We start from the raw sequence: 11,579 nt of genomic DNA, 5'->3' as shown, positions 1-11,579 counted from the left end.
CTAAAGTAAGAGAGTGGGGAAGATGAAGAAATGTTTGTTTATTTTGATTGTTAAAAAGTGTCCGGGAAATTGACCCTTCCGGAAAAGGGACGTCCGGATATGGGACGTTACACTGTAATAACAACTGAAAAATACTGGATTTCAAATCACATGGAAAAGCGTCTAAATAACTGTTTAAAAAAACATTTAAATTCACGAGAAAATGGGCACAAAGAAACGTGTTTAAAAGTGATTATTATAATTTTATACAATAATTCATAATATTATTGTATAAAAAATATCAAGACTTTCAAAACTATGTAAAAATACGAAGTAATAACTCCCAAATAATAGCTTGGGATTCATAAATCACATCAAAAAGTGACTAATTAAATGCTTGATTGCTATCTCAGGAGTCAGAATATCACATTAAATGTATCGCAATTTTAAAAACAGCAGAGAGATCAGCAGTTGCTGAAAGCATGATTGAAATGTTACTTGGATTTATGATAAAATCGGTAAAAATAAAGTTAGTCAAAATTTTTTTATTGAAATTTGAAATTCGTGTATCAATATCGTAATTTAGATATTTGGCCTCTTTAACCATATAGAATTCCATACAATCTCTGCAGAAAAAGCAATAACGAGACATAAATTTACTATATAATTTGCAAAAATTCAGCGCTTTAAAGAGTGATGACTCAAAAGTGTAATTTAAAATTATCAACATTTTTTTTTAAATTTTATTTTAATTTTCATCATGTTTAGAGTGCCATATGTCTACATTCTAATATATGCAGCTCAGCAACAAACAAAAAAATATTTGTGAATTTCGGTTCCTATTCGTACACAACAGAAAAATAATCTTAGAGTACAGAAGTCAGCAAGATTTTATTTTTAATCACATGCTTTAGGCAAAGGAGGAGTTAAAATTAAAATTACATATAATGAATAAGACGATTTTTAAATGTGTTTCATTAAGCTGATTGTTTTTGTATTTTTATTTTTAATAATTTAACAAATTAACGGATTGGTTAAATTGCAAAACACCTTTTTACAATTATAATTACCGATTTTGTTTACTATTTAATATTTTAATATTAATATTTTACTTCAATTTAATAGTTTGGATTTTTGACAGTAATTGTCTAAACCAGTGTTTCCCAACGTGGGCCCACGCCCCACCGGGGGGCAATTTGATTGTAAAGAGGGGGAATTCAAAAATGGACTCGACATGAGTTTAAACCTTTTGCTCTGGGCCATTTAAATGCAATGCGAGATTTCGGTGACAAAATCGAAAGAAAAAAGCAAATTCTTAAATAATTGCGGTCAATAAATATTATGTGACTTAGGGATTTTTTAAGCGACAAACCTGAAATGAAGTATCTGTTTACAGTGGATGGTAAAGCATTTGTGAGTTATTTAGCCAATATCTTTGAAAAACTGAATATATTAAATAAGAAACTTCAAGGAACAAATAAAACTCTTGTTGATGCAAAAGCGAATATATTTGGCTTCATTACCCTTATTGAGTTTTTTCAGAAATACATTAACAACAAAAACTTTGAACAGTTTCATTGGCTCCAAAAATGTGAAGTAAATGATACCGCTTTCCTTGTTATTGTCTATCATCTGAAAATTCTATCGGCTGATTTAAAAGGAAGATATTCTGATTTAAAACAAATTTATTTTCCAACATGGATGTTGTAGTCCATGTTAGTGGATTTGTCTGATATATCAAATATATCAAGAAAAACTTGCAGAAATGCAAAATGAATAGTCAGTTAAAACTTTATTTAATATGAAAGGAGTGATGGCATGGCTTCGTGAGGAAACAGAAAACAAATACCCAAATTCAATCAAATGTGCAAGAAAACTATTGTTACCGATATCATTTTCATATTTAGCTGAATGTAGATTTAGTGCTGTAAATGATTTTATTGGTAAAAAAAAAGGAAATCGTCTGGATATAACACAACGGGAAGACTTGAGACTGAAGCTAACCAAATTGGAACCTAAGATAAAATCTACGTGCAGCAAGCATCAAGGACAAGAATCTCACTAAATTAAAATTTTAAATTATTATAGAAAAATCTTTATAAAGACTTAATCTGTATTAAGAATCTTAAAATTATTTCGAATTTGAATTTTAGTTTTTCATTATATGTTCTGAAAATTTACTTACTTTGTTTCGCTAACAATTTCCTAAGTTTCTTATGTGAACAATTCGATTTTTCAATATTAAAAATTATGTATATGTTACATAGGGGGGCATAAGAATTTTAGAAAGGCTTAGGTGGGGCATGGTACATAAAAGGTTGGGAAACACTGGTCTAAACAAAAAGACAATTTAATGTTAAAAGAATTCAAGAAGATGATTGATCACTTGTAGTTTTATATGAATGCTTATTTATAAATACTTCTTATTTATAGTAGCTAATAATTATCCTTACACTAAAATTTTTGATAATTGACACTTGTCAAAAACTATGTCTACAAGCAGTTTTTGACTTAATGGATAAAAACATTGTTAAAACTAACAATTGTCAAAAACTTGCAACCCTACTTTATATTCCTACTCATGTACATTTAAAGAACTTTATAAAATTTGTAAGCACTTCTATTTTATCACTTACCATGAACATCAGGTATATAATTTGCTGTAGCCTCCATTAGAGTCTCTCCAATTTTGCCTTTAACTTCAACAATATCACCTGTTTTTAGATTTTTGACAGAATATGTAACCCTACCAAAACAAGTAACAACCATAGTTATCAGATTTATAAAAACAAAATGAGAGCTAAAAAGAAATATTTTAAATATTCTATATGCTTAGATGAAGTGCCTGTCCTATATTAAAATCACATTCGTTTAGAGAACATTTGATTTTATAAAACAGCTGATTTACTGGAATAAGCTGGAATAGTTACACTCGGAAAAAAATGTTTCAGATTGAAACTTTGCAGATACTCTAAAAATTAAATTGGTTACTACATTTATATTTCAATTTTACTGAATTAATATTTAATAATTTAATTAAACATGAGCTCCAATTTATAATTTAGAGAAGGGTTTAAAAATATTAGGGCATTTGGTTAATTAGCAAAATTTTAAAGTTCAACATTCAAACATTCAACATGAACTTTGTTCTTTATGCTTGTTTCCTGCAGAATGTTTTTATATTATTATGCAGAATGTTTATATATTATTATGCTTGTTTCCTGCAGAATGTTTAGTTTGAATTAGATAGTTAAGCAGAGTTTGGAAGACAAAAGTGGGCTAAGTCAAGGCAAGAAAATCAAACAAGTGTCATATAAATTAAATCTAACATCTAAATCAAGACAGAATAAAAAAAGGAGTCATGAGATTCCTTAACAAGTTGGAAAAAACAATAAACACCTCCAAACAATGGACTTTTATTACATTATTCTGCCATGGTGAACATTTTCTTATATTACACGAATTCATATTATGCAAAATATCTTTGGATGTTCAGTTGTAAAAGAACATTATCAAACACTTGTAAGAGTATTGAACATTTTGAAGGAAAAAGAAACATTTTTGAACTCATTGGCAACTATTTTTCTTAAGAGAAAAATAGTAATAGAACTTAAAAGAACTATTTTTCTTGAAAAAAAAATCATAAGTACTACTTTATAAAGCAAATAATAGTTATAGACAAATAATAGTTATAAACATATAATAGTTATAAATAAACAATAACTATGAAAAAAGATAATATAGAATCACAGATAGCAATTAATTTCATTGATCTTACATTTCAGAGCAGTCTTCTATTGCATCAGAACTTGTTGTGGAACCATCGGGCATATCTTTGTATTGAGAAGCACCTACTTTAAGAATGAAAAATTACTTTAACTTACTTACAACTCTCTTGCATGCACACATTTTTCAAAATAAAAGCTGCCGGAAAAAAAATCAAAATTCCAAATTCAGACATTATGTTGTTAAATTTAAAACTTAAAGCAAATGCGCAAAAAAAAAAAAAAATATTCTAAATTATCTAATTCTTAATAAGAGTAAAGAAACACAAAATACCAAATAAGCTCCCAATTAAAAAATAAATAATTAAATAAATAAAAATGAAGTTAAAATTTGAAGAGAAAAATTTTTTTCAGCTATTTTGTTGTAGACAAGTAAGACATTCTAACAAACTTATAAGAAAAATAATCATTTTTGATTTCAATATCTCTAATTTTACATTAATGAGTAAATAAAATTAAAATGAAACGACTTTTTAAGTTTATTATAGTTTTTTAATACCCTTATATATTTAAAATAGGAAAAATTTCCTCATTGGCACCTGTGCCAAAATATTTGCCAAGCTTCTACAATTTTCGAGCAATGACATGCAAGAATCTAAAAAAAATTTCACAGAAAGGAATCAACTTAAACTGTGTATCTTGTAGCAAACCACTACATACTTTATTTAAAAACTCATAGGCACCTTAGCAATTGAAGTAAGCAGGAACAGGTACTAACATGGAAATATCCTATCAGAAGACATGTTCCTCGATTTTCACATATACATTAAACATATCTTAATTCCCAGGTATAAAGTCAATTACTTTAGTTTTAATTTTAAAAAAAAAAAAAAAACTTTAGTAAGAGTATGAGCTTATTTGCTGAATAAATACCAAAAAATATTAACTTTTTAATGCATCAGAGACTAAAGCAAAAATAATTTTAACTAAATTTAGAAAAACGAGAAATGTATAAAGAATTCCAAATAAGAATTTCAAAGAAATGATTTCAATAAAGAATTTCAAATTAGTTAATACTCTTCTTACCACATAAATACCTAGTCGTAGCATCAGATTTTTTATTTGTCATTAAGTTATTAGCTTTTGTTGCACAGAAGCTAATTATTCTTATTGTTTCACGTCTCTGATATTTAGAAGCACATAATGATTTAACAAGAGGATTGAAAATAAGAAATTTCATATTGATTCGTTTTTGTTTTTTTTAGAGATAATAAGCACTTAAATAACTATTAGCTAAGGATATCAGTTAATTCAGCAAAAGATATGCTTTATTAAACATTACGAAACGAGAATAGAAATTAAGATTATGACCAACGACATAATTCAAAATCGTCAACCAGAGAGGACATTCTTTTGTTTATTCAACATTCTGAAGAATAAAGTTATTTGTTTTTACCTAACTTTCTTTGTTGCTTCGAAACTCGTTGCATTTCATTATGTTGCTTGGCAGCCCGACTTTGTAATACACAGAGGCATTTGATTGGTTATTAAAATCATCATTTTCATCTTTATCATTTAATCCTTTCTTTCTGGTTCACTAAAATGGCACTTTTAGCATTTTGTTTGGCGCAATTTTTCAAAAACGCATGCTCTGTTTGATAATTTATTCAATCGAAGTATATAGATGCTTGTATCCAGTGCCGTAGCGAGCTTAACTCGCGCCCGGGGCACAATACCTTTTTAGCGCCCCCCCATTCGAAAATCGTCTAGTATTATAAGTAAAATATACTCGCAAAGTAATAAATAAATAAAGTAAAATAAATAAAGTCATAGGCTTAAGCTAGGCATTAAATTTGAGACAAAAAATGTAGTTGAGAAAACAAGACTAGATTTTGAAATGTATATGATCATCTAGAATTAGTTCATAAGATACCTATTATTTATTTTACATATTTATAAAGAAATATTTTAAAAACACGCAGTTTTAAAACAATAAAAAAGTAAATATTTATTATCTCTAAGGAGATACATATATTTAATAATATGATTATAATACATTAATAAAACTAATTACTATGTATAAATTTTCCGCTTTTGATGAAGCAAATTTATCAATAATATCATCAAAGTTGATCATTTCAAATTTTTTCATACCCTATTCACTGAATAATAGAATCGTCGAGTAGATGTAGTAAGTAATCTTATTTGTTTTATTACTAACCAAGAATGCCTTGAACTTGAAAGGTAGCAACACAGTGAAATATACACTATAATTTATGCTAACATTAAACTTATAACATTTAATAACATTTCATTTTTATTCTAAGCAGAGCGCGATGACAATGACGCAAAACTGAAAAATACAGGCACAAAATAACTTAAACGTTAATATTTCGGGTATTTACCTAACTTGTAGCGGAATTCCACAACCTGTCGCAAGTGTCACGGATATGTACAGTCACGGAAAAAAGTATCCGGAAAGTAACAAATAAAGAATCATTTATTTTTTGAAACAGATAATTCTCAGGTACACAACAAATACGGCGTTTGTGTCCTTTCCTAGAAACAGCAAAACGCTGTATTTGTTGTGTGTCTGAGAAGTATCTATATTAAAAAATAGACAATCTTTTAGTTGTTATTTTCGGGATACTTTTTTCCGTGACTGTACATATAAGTACATTAGAGTGCTATTGTTATCGTTTTAAAATAACAAGCGTAAGCTACATTGCGTTTATAGAAATAAAAATAAATAGTGTTCTGAAGGAAAGAATGTTTGTACTTTGTACACTGTACAAACATACAAATACTTTATACACTGAAGTTTGTACTTTGTACACTGCAAATATTTGGAGATAATATATGTAACCACACAGCGTAGATGCCATAAGGAAGTGCTGACAGACACAGGTCGAGTCAGCCCAGTGGAAAAGACGTGTCATTTCTATTATGAATGTATTATTACAGTTTGATTAGTGTTCCTTTTTATTTACGAATTAACATTTATTATATTTCACCGGCACTAAATTTAAAATATATTTTCCAGAAATAAATTATAATAAAAATAAAAATCATCCAACAATTTTTTTTGTTTTGCTGACCATTTGGCGCCCCTTTGTGTGTAGCGCCCGGGGCATGATGCCCCCCCTTGCTCCCCCTTCGCTACGCCACTGCTTGTATCCCCTCCTTTGTTTGTGTGGTTTGTGTGTACTCAGACTAAGAAATAAATGCGGAAAGATCAATCACTCGACCTGACGGACGTCACGGTGAACATTGACATTACTATATCCAAGCTGTCTAGTGAGCAGTCTGTCTAAACAAAACTTCATTGAAGTTGTTTCTTTATAGTAGCTGTATATAATTTGTTCTTTTTTATTTGAATTTTATAAACTGTAATGATTATTAATAACATTCTGCCTCTGTGCCAGATCTAATCAGATCATTTATAATTGGTTTCGATGCTCACATCATTATTTTTCAATCTCTTGTATCAGTTCTAATCTCTCAGCATATCTGCTTCCAGTCCAGTTGTTTCCTATATGACATTGGCTAATTCATTTGTGATAAGAAATGACTCCTTATATATTTTGATTTGATTTAGCCCCCACTTTTGGTTTAGTGCATATTTCTATTTCTGGGTGATTTGAATTGATGTTGTATTGGTATTCAAAGACTTTGTGACGTTTTACAGTGTAGTTTTTAATTTTTTTATTTCTAGTAGCAGAAGCGAATGATGTGTACATTATTCGCTGGAGTGCAAAAACACTCCACACAGATCCATAAGGAATAACAACAAATAAAAAAGAAATTAAAAACATTTAAACATTCGAAATACAAAAACATTTGGAACAAAGAAACATTAAATAGAATATCAACAATAAAAATATCAACAAAAAAATATAAGCAGAAAATCAGTCAGTTAGAGGTGCCTGCAACTGTTCCCTACAATGTATACATTGTAGGGAACATTATTACAAGAAATGTCCACTTAAAAATTTAACAATTTTAATATTATAAGGGGAAAAAATTTTAAGTTTAAATTTCCACTCAGTTCAAATGTAAATATATAGCTTAATAGTTATATAGTGTGGTTTTTATTATATAATTTCAGAATATAAATGAGGAATGATAATTGTGAAATTGCAAATGGTAAGTTACACATTTAAAAAATATATATAATAGAAACTAACAAATTAAATTGAGATTTTGATAAAATAAGCCCAGTTTTTAAAAAAAAATTATGTATAGCTAATATAAACAAGCTGTTCGAAAAGCCTAGGCCTACATTAATATATGGCTATTTTAAAAGGTAATAATCCAACAAATAAATAGGTGGATAAAACGGGACATAAAAAACTCTATCCCGTTTGATCCAACTCATAAGTGTCCCGTTTTGTCCGACTCCGACACTTTTTGAAGCAAACATGGCTGCTGCCTAAATGTGCAAAGTAAATTAGATAGACTGCACATAAAAATATTGGTAAATAAATGGTTAATCAAATTTAATACTCACCGGAATTTTATTCCCATATATAGAGGCAGTACAATGTAAAAAACAACGTATGTAAATGTAGAAAATGGCAAGAAAATAGAATAAAAAAGTTCTGAGACCTACAACTTTCTATCGAATAGTGATATCGAGACGGGACGCACCGAGAATTATATAATCCCGGTCGAATAACACGTTTCTGTCGTTGTCCACTAGATAGCTGCAATAGTCTGGTCCCTAGGCGACGTATCCCGTTTTGTCCGACTATCCCGTTTTATCCAACTCTCCCCTANTAAAATTTTATTGAATACTTCGAAGTGTAAAGACGTCATTGTGGGTAACTCACGACATTTGTTGATACGCATGACTTTGCTTATAGGTATCAAATTAAATCTGATTTTAATCACATGGTTAGGTATAATCACTTCACTTCTTCTCCAGATGTAAGTACCCCGCTATTTTTAATTTGTTTTCATCAGAAAAACAATGATTGATGAACGTGATTGCATAAGCAAGTTACTTTATTAAATTAGTATTCCTTAAGCTTTCCGCTAGTTAATTTTACTTATAGTTGTGCTTTGAAAATGTGTTTCTGTAAAATTAAAGATATCAAAATCAACATTAATTGAAATAACATATATAAATTGAAAAGCAAATCTAATGGAAAAACAGTACTAATTCATTCAGAAGAAAAGTAAAAAATTGCAAATAGTTATTCATGCCAATAAGGCTTTATTAATTTCGGAAATACTTGAAATAAAAAATATTAGCTATGCACTAAAGGAAAGAATTAATGAGAGATAATATTAATTCATTTAGGACAAAAATGAAAATTCACTATTTTGATTTTAATGTTGATGATAATAAATTAGTTTTGTTAATAGGTACTAATTTTATTTTATTTTATAACTGTCCTTGAACAGCCCATCCAATTTTGAGTTTACGACTACCAATGTTCAACACTATAGATAGAATGACGGAATCCGGTGTTTTTGGAAAGTTGTGTGGTATAATTGACTAATTGAAGATTGCGATTCAAACAAGATAATGAAAATGACAGTTGAAAATGAAAACGGGATCATAATTACTATAAAACTTTTATTTAGTACTTGTAGAGCTCGAGATACTAAATTATATTTTATCCATAATAAGACCTTCTAAAATAAATAATGAATTTTGAATAATAATGTTAATAAGGACTGTACACAAGAGATAAATCCCCCATGACCAGCCTAATCAAAAGCCAATTTTAAAAAAAAGGATTGAATTGTTCCCAACTGAGACCTTTTTTTTAAATATATATTTCTTGTGTACAGTCCTTATTAACATTATTATTCAAATGTTAATAAGGACTGTACACAGATTTATCTCTTGTGTTCAGTCCTTATTAACATTATTATTCAAAATTCCTTATTTAACTTAGAAGGTCTTATTATGGATGAAATATAATTTAGTATCTTGAGCTCAACAAATATTAAATAAAAGTTTTTTTGTAATTATGATCCAGTTTTTAATTTCGACAGTCATTTTCATTATCTTGTTTGCATCACAATCTTCAATTAGTCAATCATACCATACAACTTCCAACCACACCTAATTCCGTCATTATATCTATAGGGAAGAACATTGGTAGTCATAAACTCAAAATTTGATCGGCTGTTCAAGGACTTTTATAAAATAAAATAAAATTAGTAACTATTAAGAAATTTTTTTTTTATCATCAACATTAAAATCAAAATAGCGAATTTTCATTTTTCTCCTAAATGAATTAGTATTATCTCTCATTCATTTTTTCCTTTAGAGCATAGCTAATATTTTCTATTTCAAGTATTTCCTATTTCCGAAATTAATAAAGCCTTATTGGCGTGAATAACTATTTACAATTTTGTATTTTTCTCCTGAATGAATTAGTACGATTTTTCTATTAATTTTGCTTTTCAATTCATATATGTTATTTCAATTAACGTTGATTTCGATTTTTTTAAATTTTCTGGAAACACATTTTCAAAGCACAACTATAAGTAAAATTAACTAGCTGAAGGATTAAGGAATACTAATTTAATAAAGTAGCTTCCCTATGCAATCTCGTTCATCAATCACTGCTTTTCTGATACAACAAATTAAAAATATCTGGGTACTTACATCTGGAGAAGAAGTGAAGTGATTATACCTAACCATGCGATTAAAATCAGATTTAATTTGATACCTATAAGCAAAGTCATGCGTATTCAATTATATTTTATAAATACATATATATNAAGTCCATATATATATATATATATAATATAATATAATTTAATGTAAATGAACTTTTTTTTGCATTAAACGCTTATGAATTCAAATTCTAAGCCTTCTGATCGTCTCGGAATTGATTTCCTTCAATTTAGGGTTAAGAATTACGACGGAAATAATAACTCTCCTGCTCAGATATTCCGTATATCAGGGATGAGCAAACTACGACCCGCGGGCCAACTGTGGCCCGCCGGAAGGTTTTATCTGGCCCGCGAACAGAATTTTAACTTACCGATCCGTGGCGAATATAAACAATATGCATTATACATCCATTTTCTTGTCTACTTTGTTTAAAGCTATTTTTGTTCTTTCTTTTTTTTAACAAAGTACTGATGACCTTTTCAATTTCTCTATTTTTGTTCAACAAAACATAAATTGATGAAAATAGTTAGCACAGACAGCTTCAATTGGTAAAATGTTGAAAGCAGAAGTTTTTGATAGAATAGCCGTAGATTAGCTCCAACTAGTGTTTGTCTTTCCCGAGGAGCAGACATGTGGAATCTAAGACAGGTGAAATACTTCACAAAAGGCAGACTACGCATTGTTAAGTTCCAACGGGCGGATTTTTCTGCCGGCGCGAGTTCTAACATTATTTACTGCGTATGAAAAAATAGCACACATACAACGTCATTGTAAATAATGGTGAAATTACTAAATGTATAAAATAGCTACTGCTTTTTTGAGTTATTTGTAAAATTTTTTAACCCCAAAATGTCAACTGAAAAACGCAAAGTTTATGTAGAGTGCCTTGCGTTCAGTGATAAATTGACTTTATTTTATTTCAGAAGTTAGAATTTTTATTTTAGAAATTTTTACTAGGCCCACCAAACTTTTTTTTCTAGATTTTTTGCCCACGACCAAAAAAGTGTGCCCACCCCTGCCCTATATAGTATTGTAAAGTTTGTACATAAGTACATGTCAAAAGATATATATACAAAAAAATTTATATACAAAAACTCTAGCAACTTAACTTTTGAACTATTTATTCTATTGAGTCGTGTTTAGGTTCATCCAATTCAGCATAAAAAATACTTTTAATATAATGATTTACTAGCTTAAATTGAAATATCAGATGCATAAATAGATACTTTTACCTA

General features: G+C 28.7%; 1 protein-coding gene across 7 annotated transcripts in view; it reads right to left on the bottom strand.

Moving 5' to 3' along the window:
- LOC107451273 (ferredoxin-2, mitochondrial) overlaps positions 1-11,579 on the bottom strand; it is a 43,245-nt gene that overhangs the window by 31,433 nt on the left and 233 nt on the right. For 2 of the 7 annotated variants that reach the window (XM_071183361.1, XM_016067321.3), the window contains exons 1-3: positions 4,791-5,131; positions 3,758-3,833; positions 2,616-2,725 (exon numbers count right to left, since the gene is read on the bottom strand). In XM_071183361.1, the coding sequence (XP_071039462.1) occupies positions 2,616-2,725; positions 3,758-3,833; positions 4,791-4,944 (340 nt within the window). In that variant the 5' untranslated portion in view covers positions 4,945-5,131. Of the gene's footprint in view, positions 1-2,615; positions 2,726-3,757; positions 3,834-4,790; positions 5,132-5,160; positions 5,210-11,579 lie in introns of those variants that run through there. The other 5 variants (XM_071183362.1, XM_071183363.1, XM_016067322.4 and 2 more) reach the window with 5 other exon arrangements.

This window comes from Parasteatoda tepidariorum, chromosome 7 (genome assembly GCF_043381705.1).
Source record: "Parasteatoda tepidariorum isolate YZ-2023 chromosome 7, CAS_Ptep_4.0, whole genome shotgun sequence".
In the NCBI taxonomy this organism is placed as follows: domain Eukaryota; kingdom Metazoa; phylum Arthropoda; class Arachnida; order Araneae; family Theridiidae; genus Parasteatoda; species Parasteatoda tepidariorum.
Note: the sequence above shows the minus strand (reverse complement) of the source record. Positions and strands in the feature narration are given on the sequence as shown.